General features: G+C 46.6%; 1 protein-coding gene across 8 annotated transcripts in view; it reads right to left on the bottom strand.

Moving 5' to 3' along the window:
• The window catches only part of dnm3a (dynamin 3a), a 36853-nt gene that overhangs the window by 9804 nt on the left and 14641 nt on the right, over nt 1–12408 (bottom strand). For 4 of the 8 annotated variants that reach the window (XM_034293601.1, XM_034293598.1, XM_034293599.1 and 1 more), the window contains exons 13-18: nt 11391–11477; nt 10904–10974; nt 10597–10648; nt 10259–10288; nt 8922–9035; nt 2868–2977 (exon numbers count right to left, since the gene is read on the bottom strand). In XM_034293601.1, coding sequence (XP_034149492.1) covers nt 2868–2977; nt 8922–9035; nt 10259–10288; nt 10597–10648; nt 10904–10974; nt 11391–11477 — 464 coding nt within the window. Of the gene's footprint in view, nt 1–2867; nt 2978–8921; nt 9400–9771; nt 10289–10596; nt 10649–10903; nt 10975–11390; nt 11478–12408 lie in introns of those variants that run through there. The other 4 variants (XM_034293600.1, XM_034293602.1, XM_029121479.2 and 1 more) reach the window with 4 other exon arrangements.

Raw genomic sequence — 12408 nt, 5'->3', positions numbered from 1 at the left:
TAGCTGCTTAATGAGCCTGCCCCCGGTATGCTGTGGTCCGCACACACACTCTGCCCAGCCAGGTCCCACCCAGCCCGGCCCAATAACCCAGTGCTTTTCTCAGTCAGCCAGCCAATCAGCCAGCCAGTCAGTCGGTCAGCCAGCCAGTCGGTCAGTCGGTCAGCGAGCCAGTCAGTAAGCCAGTCAGTCAACTCTTCCATCCAGTCAGTGAATCAGGAGATTAGTCTGTGTCCCCTGAATCTTTCCCCTCCATATTTTTAAACGTCTGTCAGACATTAGCTGTACTAAGCCTAGAGCAGGTTTCAGCAAGGCTTTAACCGCAGAAGAGAAATGGATTGCTGTGCTTTTGTTATCACAGAAACATGGCCGACCAAAAACACAACCCACTCTCCATCTTCCATCATCATGATCGAATGGCAGTGTCTGGTAAGAGCAGAGAGATACTTGACAATAAAATCTTGCAGAGAGAACAAAGCTGTATTTACTTCCTGGCAGTATGCTGTATAACCCTCTGCACTAATGTCAAAGTGGTGCTCAGGCAACAGCATAACAATATCAGGTGGCATGAATCTTCTCATCCAGATGAAGGAGATTTGAATCAAGCAAACTTAAATGAAACTCTCCCAAGATATCACTGTGTTTTAAGCCCCATAGGAGGCAAAGATGCTCTAGACCATCTCCCTTCCCTCATTATCCAAATTGGATTACGTCTCCCTGTTCCTCCCCCGTGTGTTCAAGCAACACCTCGAGCCATCCACACTGACAGTGAGATAGTGGATATAGGAGACTGACTCCATGCTGCAAGATGGCTTTGAGAATACAGACTGGAGCTCAGAGATTCCTCCATCCAGGATTCCACCAACAGTGAAGATGCACTCAAGGCTTCATTTGGAAATGTATGGAAGCTGTTTTTGTTTCCACAAAATCAGTTTGGAAATATCCTAACTGAAGACCTTCCAGGGTACCAAGAAATGCCTCCCTCCTAGATTTGCTCAACACATTCTGCACCCGAAATGCTCTTGATTCTCCAGACAACTGGGGTGACTTAACGGACACTCAAAGCTGCCAGTCTAGATTGTATCTCTGGTCACAAATGTATCGCATATAAAAGAAAAAATCTATAGAATTGTGACATCTTTATTGATGTCACAATTCTATAGATGGGGACTATGCCACGCCATAGTCCCCACTGGCTTTATGGAGACCATTATCATCCCAGTACCCATGACAACCAAAGAAACAGGTCCTAATGACTATCTTCTGATCACCCCCACCCCGTCATCATAAAGTGCTTGGAGAGTCATGTTTGTATCCAAGGCATATTGCCCGGACCACCTGACCCCCTCCAACTTGCCTACCGCCACAACAGATCCATAAAGGACACCATTTTCATTGCTTTTCACAGGGCAGCAGCGCACCAAGAGAAGAGCAATTGTTCCCATACTCGTCACAGAGGTCAGAGTACTAGGTCTGGACACCACCCTGTGAAACCATCAACAGGACCATAACTGCAGGCTGTGAGGATTGGTGACAAAACCTCCTCCTCACTGACTCTTGTTAGTCTTGTTTGTCCTCACCCCTCTGCTTTACTACATGTTCACCCACCACTGAGTAGCTTGGCCAACACCAACATCATTACATAGCAAACGGCATAAGTGTTGTAACACCTGATAACCAACAACTATGAGTCAGGCATCAGGGAGGAGGTAAGCAAACAGGAATCGTGGGGCCAGGACAACAACCTCTTCCTCATCATTAGTAAAACAAAGAAGATGATACTTGATTTCATTGATCTATGTCACCAATGTTTGCAAGACTGCACAGCAGTGACTCTACTCCAGGCAACAAGAGAAATGTGGCACGCTACACTGGGTCCTCTCTGAATACTATCAGTGCGCCATCAAGAGCAAGCTAACCGGCTGCATCATGGCCGCAAGGCCCTCCAGTGGGTGGGGAAGACAGTCCAGCACATCACTGGGTCTATGATAGCACCTGTCCAGGACATAGACACAAATGTTTTCTAGAGAAAAGCCTGCCGAATTATCAAGGTGCATTCCCACCCCAGCCAGGTGCTCCTCATTCATCTGCAGTTGGTCAAATGGTGTTAGAACTGAAGGTAAGAACTTTGTTGGGGAGTGTGCCTCATGTTTCCTGTGCATGAGACCAATGAATACATGAAACCTGGAACTACACGCTCAATTGACTCTTTATTTGGTGCAACCTGTTCACCACAACAGAGATTAAGAGGCCATGCCTTGCTAAGTATAGCAGGCAGACAGGCAAAAGGGTTTTCTAGTAAATGTTGGAATGGACAAAACAAGTCAGCGACATAGAGGGTGGTATGATCTTAGGTGCAAAGACGACACCTCTACTATATTAGGCTTTTCAACCACATCAGTGTCTAGGCCTTACAGAAAACCTCCTGTCAGTACCAGCCTGTTCATGAGAGGTCAAAGATGAATGAAAAGAACTGTGCAAGCTGACAGGCAGGCCACAATCATGCAAAACAAACTGCAGTACAGAAGTAGTGTGGAGAACGACACCTCGGAACAAACCCGTCCCTCATTGTCGAGGAAGGACTACAGCAGCAGACAGCCACGTTAGGTTCCACTCCTGTCAGCTAACACCAAGGAGAGGAGGCTACAGTAGGCACGGCATCATCAACACTGTAGAAACCTTTCCTGGTCCAACAGATCTATTTTCAGTTTACTCAAAGCATCTTTGGGATGAGATGGAACAGGCTATTCGCAGCTTGAATGTAGTGCCATCCAATGGGCAGCAATTGCATCCCTGTGGAACATTTCCGACACCTTGTGGAATCCATCCAGAGGTATCGCGTTCCGAGCCAGTACTAGACACATACACACCTCTGTTCGGTGTTGAAGATGGCGTAGGCATATTTACTGGACATAAAGCTCTTCTCCACATCTCTCAGCTTCAGGTTGTCCAATGGTAGCATGTACTTCTTCTCTTTCTCCTGGGGAAAGATGGAGGAGGGAGACGAAAGAATGAGGGAGAAGTAGAAATATACAGAGGGAGAGACAGAAAGAAGAGGAGGGGGGGAGTGATAGTGGGAGGGAGATACAGAGGGAAAGCAGGAAGGAGAGACAAATATATACAGGGACAGAAAAAGAGGGAGAGATAGAGAGGAAGAGAGATTTGGACAGAGAGGGAGTGTACAGAGATAAACAGATATATAGAGTGTAAGAGAGTAACACAGGTAGATAGAGAGGGAGAGATAGTAAAAGAGGAAGGGAAAGTGACAGAAATGGTGATAGAAGGAGGAAGAAAGAGATTGAAGGAGATAGATACAGGCATTCATCAATACTGTCCTGGTCAAACAAACTGTAAAGAGAAAATCTATAAAATAAACAGCAATGGTTGAACAGGCAAGCTCTAGTTTCACATGCAAGTAAAACTAGTTGGTTCGTTAACATTCCTCTCCATGGTGGAAGAGGCACTAATAGAGCTAGCTAGAATAAACACGGGTACTAGAGTCCTCTACATTACTGGGAGGTGTGTTTGTGTGTGTTGTGTGTGATCCAGGTCTATGTTTGCATACATGTGGGGACCCAAAGCAACCATACAGATAGTAAAACCTTACAGATATGTCCTCACAAATAGTTTTTGGGCAGTTCCCCCACTACAGGAAAAATTACATTTCTTGTAAATTGAGTGTTAGGGTAAAGTTAGGACTAGGTTAAGTTTAGGGATAAAGGTTAGGTTATTAAAGCTATCATTGCAGTTAGGTTAAGGTTAGATTTGGTTAGGGGATAGGGAACATGGATTTTCAGAGTGCCCACAAGGATAAAAACTTTTGTGTGTGTGAGCAAGGGGAAGCATGCGTCTACAATCAGTATGAAGGAAAACAGTTGAAGAAATGAAGCAAAGCAGAGATAATGAGAGTAAATATGGGGACACTTCAATTCTAACATAACTGTAACATTGCAGTGTTGGGACTATGTTAAGTTTAGGTTATTAAGGCTATGTGGTTAACTTAAGGTTAGAGGATAGGGAACATGTACTTTCAAATTCCATGTGCCCACAAAAATTGAAAAATGTGTGTGTGTGTGTGTGTGTGTGTGCGCAAGGGGAGGCATCCATCTATAATCTGTACAATGGAAAACAGTTGGAGGAATTAAGCAAAGCAAAAAAGAATGAGAAAAAAATGGAGTTACCAGGAAAGAATGGAAGAGAGAAGGAAAGAAAGAGGGAGGGAAAAAAGTCGTTACTCAGAGAGAAGCTCGAAAAAAATCCTTCCCCTTCTCCTACACCCTGCTTCCCCATCTTCTCCCACTTTCCTCCCTTCCCTGCTCCCCCATTTTCTCCCACTCTCTCCACTCTGATCCCGCTATCTTCTCCCACTCTCTCCGTTCAGCTCCCCTTATCTACTCCCACTCTGTCTTCCTTTCTCCTCTGTGCTAAAGTAATGATGGAGGGAGGACAGAAGGCAGGATTGAGAGAAGGGGATGATTGAGGTGAGCTGGGGATAGTGGGACCATGATGTGCCCCATGACAGACCAAAAAATCTAAAAGAAATTAGACTGAAAGGTCCAAGTCTGTCTTTCTGGTATGTGTGAGTATGTGTGTGCTTGCGTGCCATGTGCATGTACGCATGCAAGCATGTGCATGTACGCATGTTGGTCTTTTCTGAACCCTGCAACTCTCTTCCTTCATTCCTCTTTCTTTTTTTCCAGAGAGGCCCACTTCCTGTTAGAGGCAGAGAAAACGACAGAACGAGGCTGGCGCTTTGACAGATGACAACATCTGGTACCGCTTTAGAGGGAGACAGAGAGAGAATGAGAGAATGAAAAAGGGAATGAAAGAGGGAACGAAAGAAAGTGAGAAATGGAAGGAAAGCCGACAAGCAGACTAGCTAGAAGATTCCAATGGAGAATGAAATTGCGAAGTGTGATTGAAGAGACGAGAGAGGACAGACAGACCGACATAGGGGGAGGACAGACGATCAGAGGAGGGGGAGGACAGACGTACAGAGGGAAGACAGACAGAGAGACTGAAAAGGGACAGACAAACAGGGAAGCGGAGGACAGACCCAGACAGACAGTCAGTCAGACAGACAGTCAGACCAAGGAAGGGAGGTGAGTTCACAGAGATGAGTGGGACAGAGAAATATCTAAAGAGAGAGAGGGAGAGAAGAGGGGGAGAAAGTGCAGACCACTCCAAAGTCCATTCCCATGGGTCCCATCAACCCATATATGGCGCCTCGGTCCCTCCCCTCATCCCTCCCTCTCGCCCTTTTTTCCTTATGCTTCCCTAAGTGCACTGGCAGATCCAGAGTGCGGAGAGCGAATGTGCCACGTCGAGGCTGGATACTTCGCTGGCTTGGACGCAGCCTCTCGGACCCCCGACACACACAGGGACCAGACGTGCGTGCACACACACACACACGGGGCCGCGACTACACTCAAACACAGAAGGGGACATGAGTGACCTTTCACCCTGAGCTCAGGACAAGACAGGAGCAGGAGCCGCCGAAAATCCTTTACCAAGTTGGTCGACCAAAACTGAGATAAAAGAAAGAAAACTGAGAGGATGGAGACATGGAGAGCGACACTGCCACCCTCTTCCCAAACTTTGGACGCCTGAAAAAAAGAAAGCGATGAACAGAAGGACAGAAGGGGAGAGAGGAGGAGAGCGTGAGAGTCCTGTCCCGTCATCCCAGTGTTCAGACTACCTGTTCAGGGTTCTACTGGTGTACAGTAGTCTGCACATTGGTTAGACTGGCCAGGGAATTACTTCAACCCCCCTTTCTCTCTCTCTCACACACACACACACACACACGCACACGCGCACACGGGGACTAGCTGCTTGGTTTTTCACTCAGTACTACTTTGTTGGTGTTCTATGTGTTATGATAGCCTAGAGGCCTGCTATATTTGTCAGTGGTCAGTACGTTTGTCTGTTGGACTGTGTGTGTGTGTGTGTGTGTGTGTCTGGCTGTTTATGGAGGATCATAAGTCAGAGCTGCGGCTGCAAACTGGGCCTCTCTGCATACTCATTGTGATATAGCAAGCAGGCCCAACAAACACACATACACGCATACACTACTTTTCATGGGATCTGTATTAGTGTGTATGTGTGAGTGTGTGTGCGCATACACATGAGTGTTTTCATAGGGTGTGTTTTTCCTCAGGCCTGCAGGTCATGGAGATAGAGTAAGAGTCAGGCCTGCAAGACATTGAGATAGCGTAAGAGAGAAAGAAAACTGAATTAGGAAAGAAAGACATAAAGAAAGTGGGCAGAGAGGAAGTGAAGCAGAGAGAGAAAGAGGAGGGAGGAATGCATATCTGTTTAGTGTTGTATAGAGACAATCTTATGTTTGGGTCTGGAGATTAGATTAGTGTGTATACAATGTTTCTTAAACATATGGACAGTTGGGTCTATACTTAAGTGTTTGGATGTGTACATTAGAGACCGTTCCGCAGACTGTGAAGAACAGTGTGTGTGTGTGTGTGTGTGTGTGTGTGTGTGACTACTTTGGTGATACATGATTGAATGAGATGGAGTAAAAGCGGGAGATTATGAGAGGGAGACATGAAGAAAGAAATTGAGTCTGAAGTCTGGTGGTTTGGCTAGGTGATCTGTATTTGTGGAAGGGGGGTGAGACGGGAGATGGCGAGAGACGACAGAGAGGAGGGGGAGGGTCGAAGAGTGGAGGCGAAACGGCCATGTGGGATTTCTCCGGCTAGATGTTGGAAACTGAGCAGGGTGTTTGGACTAAACCTTGAGTTCTCCCGCCAGGAATGTCTACAGGCCCATGGAGACTGCCAACCAGAGAGAGGGAAGAGAGAGAGGGACCCAGCAAGGGGGGGTTTGGAGGAGGGGAGGGAGAAAGCGAGGGAATCAGAGGAGAGCCGGAGAAAGAAAGAACGAAAAAGGGAGGGAAAAGGGAGCGAGAAGAGTGGGGGGAAAGAAACAAGAACATTTTGTGGAGGTGGAGAGACAGGATGGAAACAGAGTTTGGCAAGAGAAGTTAGGCCTGGGTGTGACTCTGAGAGCAGTGGGTTTGTTTCGCAGCATGGTGACCTGGCAGTGACATGAAGGAGTACAAACTGTAGAAAATCCCCCCTAAACCCACCACAGTGTCGCTCAACTGGTCAGACGCTCAATTAGGTTCTGGGCCCATATGCGTTAAGAGGTCGGGAACCGGAAACCTCTCCTCTACCCTGCCCTTTCAAAATGACAAAAAAGTAAAGTTTTCCCACCCGTTAGACAATTGGAGAGATGCAAACACTTGAGGAATCCTGATTAATTTCCAGTCCACTGGGTCTCTGTCCCATAATGTTGTTTCCTCAGAGCTACGCTCCCATTTCTGTTTACAGAGTCTGTCACTGGAGAGTAACTGCAGGACACTGACACCAGCCCACATGGCTGCAACGGCCTGTGGTTCAGCAGCAGAAAGCGTGGTTCCGCTCCATAAAGAATATACTTTGACTATTTGACCACCGATAACCTTTCCTGTCATCCCTGTAAATCCACGGTGTAATCTGTCAATATACTCTAATGTCGTAATCCTCCAGTAGTATAATATTGTAACATTTCATTATGGTTTAATATTGTAATCTGTCAGTATAGTGTCATATTTTCACCTTTGATTATAGTTTTATATTATAATCTGTCAGTACAGTCTAATATTGTAACCTTTCATTATGGGTTAATACTGTAATCTGTCAGTATAGTCTAATATGGTAATCTGTCAGTATAGTTTAATATTGTAATCTTTCATTATAATCTAATATTGTAACCTTTCATTATTGTATAATATTGTAATCTGTCAGTATAGTTTAATATTGTAATCTTTCATTATAGTCTAATATTGTAACCTTTCATTATCGTGTAATATGGTAATCTGTCAGTATAGTCTAATAGTGGTAATCTGTCAGTACATTGAAATATGGTAATCTGTCAGTATAGTCTAATAGTGGAATATTGTAAGGAAGAAAGATGAATAGAACAGTAGTAACCAGTTAATCTGGCACTAGATGCAGTAGTTCTTAACTCCAGGCCTTGGGACACAAATTATTGCTGGTTTTCATTCTAGTCCCCTAAACAGGGATTGATTTAGACCTGGGACCCCAGGTGAATATAAAACCAGCAGTACAGCAGGTCCCCGGGCTCAGAGTTTACTAGCACATATCCTCAGATACACCACTGTTACAATAAACTCTTACTGACAGAGAAGTTGGTTTTATACCCGTGTGAGCGCTACGTGATTAGTAACACTGAATGAGTGTGTATGTGTCTGCGTGTTGGTTTGGCTTGGGGCAGCTCCAGCTGTGTCAGAGTCAACTTCTCCAAATGCCTCAACTCCCAGAGGAGGAAGAGGGGGAGAAAGGGGCAAGAGTGGACAGAGAGGGGGGAGCACAGGAGGGAGGGAAATTGTTCAAGTGGTTTTGTGCCAGCTCTGTGCTAACATGCGTGTATCCTAGCTCCTTAAGTTGAAGTCGAGCCCATCCCTAAAACCACACACACAGCTCCAGTGTGAGGACATGGAGTGTGGCCGTGCCCGGCTGACAGAGAGCGTTGTGGTGTGTCTGCCTGTCTACACTTGCTGTGCAGACCTTCCTATCCTGTACAGCAGGCACAGACAGGCAGACAGATGGCAGACCAACCACATCGCACCTACAGCCTGACGGACAGCTCCCCCAGCCAATCCCAGTGCACCCCTGACTTCCTGCTTGATGATGATGATGACTCTGCTCTTTCCCTCATAGCTTGTATTCCACCTGCATTACACCATGAGAGAGTATTTGAAACTTGTTTGTACCGAATTGTTTGTAATAAAGGTCTAATAAAGTGGTGCGCTTTGCACTGGGGTCTTCTAGTGTTTGTTTTCTCAGTAGCCAAGGGTTTAGCTTCAGCAGTCTTGTCGTCGGACCACATAGTAACTCTGCACTCACCTCGTCGTCCTTGAACCAGGACAGGCTCTCTGCAGTCAGGATGAACCAGTACTCCTTGGCTCCGCCCTTCATAATGCTAATGTTGTTGATGGTCAGCCAGCCTTTACGAATGACCTGTTCAGGGGTCAGAGATCGGGGGTCAGAGATCACGGGTGGTATTACAGAGGCTGAGATAAATTGGGAGAGCTTACAGGGATAGTTCACTCAGATATCAAAGGAAGCAACTAGCAAATATTTGGGCTGGCATTAGCATGGTTCAGGTAAAACAATGGAAGCATTAGCATTCAGTAAACGTTGTCTGAGTGAAGTATCCCTGTAGAGTTCTGCTCAGCAGACTGGCACTGAGCTGGGCCAGTCTGCTGAGACAAAGACAGTAAAAGAAAGACAGATGGTGTGACGATGTATCTTACATATGGATCACCGTGGGAGAGAGAGAGAGAGAGGGGAGACAGTCTTCATGCTGCATGCATATTCAGATCTATACACATGCACAGAGATACCAAAAAATGGATCGGTCAGAGAAGTGAAATGCCCCATGGCCAGGACATATCTTAAAACCCTTAGTGGATATTTCTGACCAATATGAAACGGCAAGCAAGTGTGACAGGAACACATACTGACAATAATGAAGAAGACATGGAAGGAACAGTTAACCTTTCCCAAAGAGATAGTAGTCCCACGAGAACCAGTTGAAGAACTGCGGGAGAGAGAAAGTTGGGCTTCATGACATGAGTGAGGGAGCAGCGAGGACGAAGGGGGGAGGAAAGAAGTGACGGCTAAAAGCGGACGCACTTGGACCGAGGATGAAAGAGAGGAGGAAGTGAGAGAAGGGGGGTGAGGCGGTGGTCGGACAGATGGGGGAGAGAAGGTTAGGGGAAGGAAAGATAGGATTGTAGAGGGGGGAGATGCCACACATCCTGCCTCACATACTGAACACACACACACACACCTTCATTATTAATGTTTAGCAGGCCAGCGTCTTTGCTTGTGTTTAGTGAGTGACCAGACAGCTGGGCTTGGATCGGAGTCAAGTTTTACAACTCAGCGCCATTTTGTGTTGAAGAAACACACGTACTCACTGGGGGTGGAGAGGATAACGCACACTCCCACTCTCTCTCTCTCTCTCTCTCTCTCACACACACACACACACACACACACACAGAAAGAAGCAGGCAGAAGTAGAAGGGCCTGAACGCAGCCTGTGAGGACGAACGTGGAACAGAGAGCGGCTAAGCTGTAGATTAAAGAGGTCGGTGGGGGCAACGGAGTCTCCCAGTAGGGGGCAGCCATGAGTCAGCCCAGAGGGTTTAGCCTTACAGACACTGGACTACTCATACTATTAGACTGGACGGAGGAGACTGTACACCCTGTAACAGGAGGCCGGAGAGGGACAGACAGATTATTAGAGAGAGTGAGAGAGAGAGAGACAGGAAAGAGAGGGAGAGAGACAGGAGAGGGAGAGAGACAGGAGAGGGTGACAGAAGACAGGCAGGTTAGAATCCCACTAGGTTTATAACATCAGCTGCCATTCCAGTCCAGTTGGGAACTTCTCATGATGCACATATAAGCTTTACAGAGTAAAACCCAAGACACCGATGGCCTGAGGTAATTTTACTGAGTAAAACCCAAGACAACGATGGCCTGAGGTAATTTTATTGAGTAGAGTCAAACTCACCTGGTTTCCTGCCAATCTCTTCTTATTGGTGTGAGTGCTCCTATGCTGTGCGCTGGAAGACACACACACACACACACACACACACAAATGATCGTCATGAACATCATTAATTGTGTCAGGAACTATCAGGAGCAGTGGAGAGAATACGCTAATCTGCATCTATTTAGAATTTGTTTTGCTATTTAAAATGTTACCAGAGTAACCACGGTTGGCCAATAGCTGGCCTCCAAATCTCCCTGAGGGTCCAAGCCACATGTAACGGGGACCAGAAAACTTAGACACAAAGAACTAACCAGGGGTAACTCACTTGGCGAACCCAATGAAGTCCTCATGGTTGGTGTTGATGTAAGCCACCTGTACATCGATCAGTAGAAGAACCTGAAGAAGTTACACACACACACTCAACAATATTGTATCATTCTACATGTCATCTATGTTGATTAAAGGACATGAGTGTGTGTTGTGTTACACTCATAAGTACAGTAAACCAACAATAGAGACACGTTATGACCTCCTCTCCAGACTCCATTCTTAGGGTCAGAATTAGGGTCATGGGGATGAGGGTTGTCCTGTAGACTAATCTGCTGCCTATACTGTACATGTTCCTACCAACCAACTGTTGGATTCAGAAAAAAATTCCACAACAAAAATGCATAACATGCCAAAAGAAATTATTGGGGTTATGGTTAGGATAGGCGTTAGTGTGGTAAAGGTTTTAATATAGATCCACTGTTACTCCCAGAAAGGTCCTCAGTATGCATCCACTACAACATGTGTGTGTGCACGTGTGAGACCTGCTCTTTTGCGTGACTCTCTCGCTCCCGGATGTGTGTGGTCACGATTTTCTCCGTTTCCTCTCGCAGTCTTGGAAAGGACCCCAACTAGACAAGACATGTGATATCAATAAAGAGTTCTATGTATACACACACAAAGATATACACACGCCAAGACAGACAGACAGACACACACACAGACTGGGAGCAACACATTGGTCCGCCGGCGAGGGAGACCAGATGTTGGGGTCGTTGGGCCTTTCTCTCAGTCCTCCGTCCGGGTCACGGCCCAAGGGTTCCAGGAGGTTAGGGCTCATGTCGCAGTGTTTCGGGAGGGTTTTAATTGTACTCCTTGAAGCGCCTCCACTGTCTGCCAGCAGCACATTTTGCAGCACTTGGTGGGCCGTAGAGGACTTGGCGGGGCAGGCGGTGGTCAGGCATGCGAATGGCCCTATCCAGAAATGATGACTCTTGGCCAGCAGGGCTTCCATACAGAAGGAGTTAGTGAGGGAGACAATTTCTGAATGGGGAATTCAATCCTCCCAGGACAGTCAGAGTCATTTTATAGGCATTGCATATGGAAGGCCTCCAAGATGATGATGTGCCGTTTGTATGGGGTCCATGTCTCTGCCCAATAGAGCAGAGTGGAGACACATACCGCATTACAGACGGCAACTTTGCACGACCCCTGCACGGAGGCTCCCAAAAGGTTCTGGAGGCTTTGTCTATGCGGCTGTTTAACTCACTGTCAAGGGAGCAGTCAGAGGCAGAGATTATATAAGGCAAAGATAGCGTTTAGGGCATGGCACATGATCTGATATAAGGCAGAGATTGCATTTAGGGCATGTCGCATGGTCTGATGTAAGGCAGAGATTGTGTTTAGGGAATGTCGCATGGACTGAGGGCTACGTGCCAAGACAACATAGTCATCCCTGTATTGAGGTTCATGCATTTGACATGACTTTGTCATATGTGTAGGCCTGGAGTCATCAGATGTTAAACAGACTTCCATCCAGGTGGTACTGCAGGTGAACTCCAT

The sequence above is a fragment of the Esox lucius genome, chromosome 8, assembly GCF_011004845.1.
Source record: "Esox lucius isolate fEsoLuc1 chromosome 8, fEsoLuc1.pri, whole genome shotgun sequence".
In the NCBI taxonomy this organism is placed as follows: domain Eukaryota; kingdom Metazoa; phylum Chordata; class Actinopteri; order Esociformes; family Esocidae; genus Esox; species Esox lucius.
This window is presented reverse-complemented; position numbering and strand designations above follow the sequence as displayed.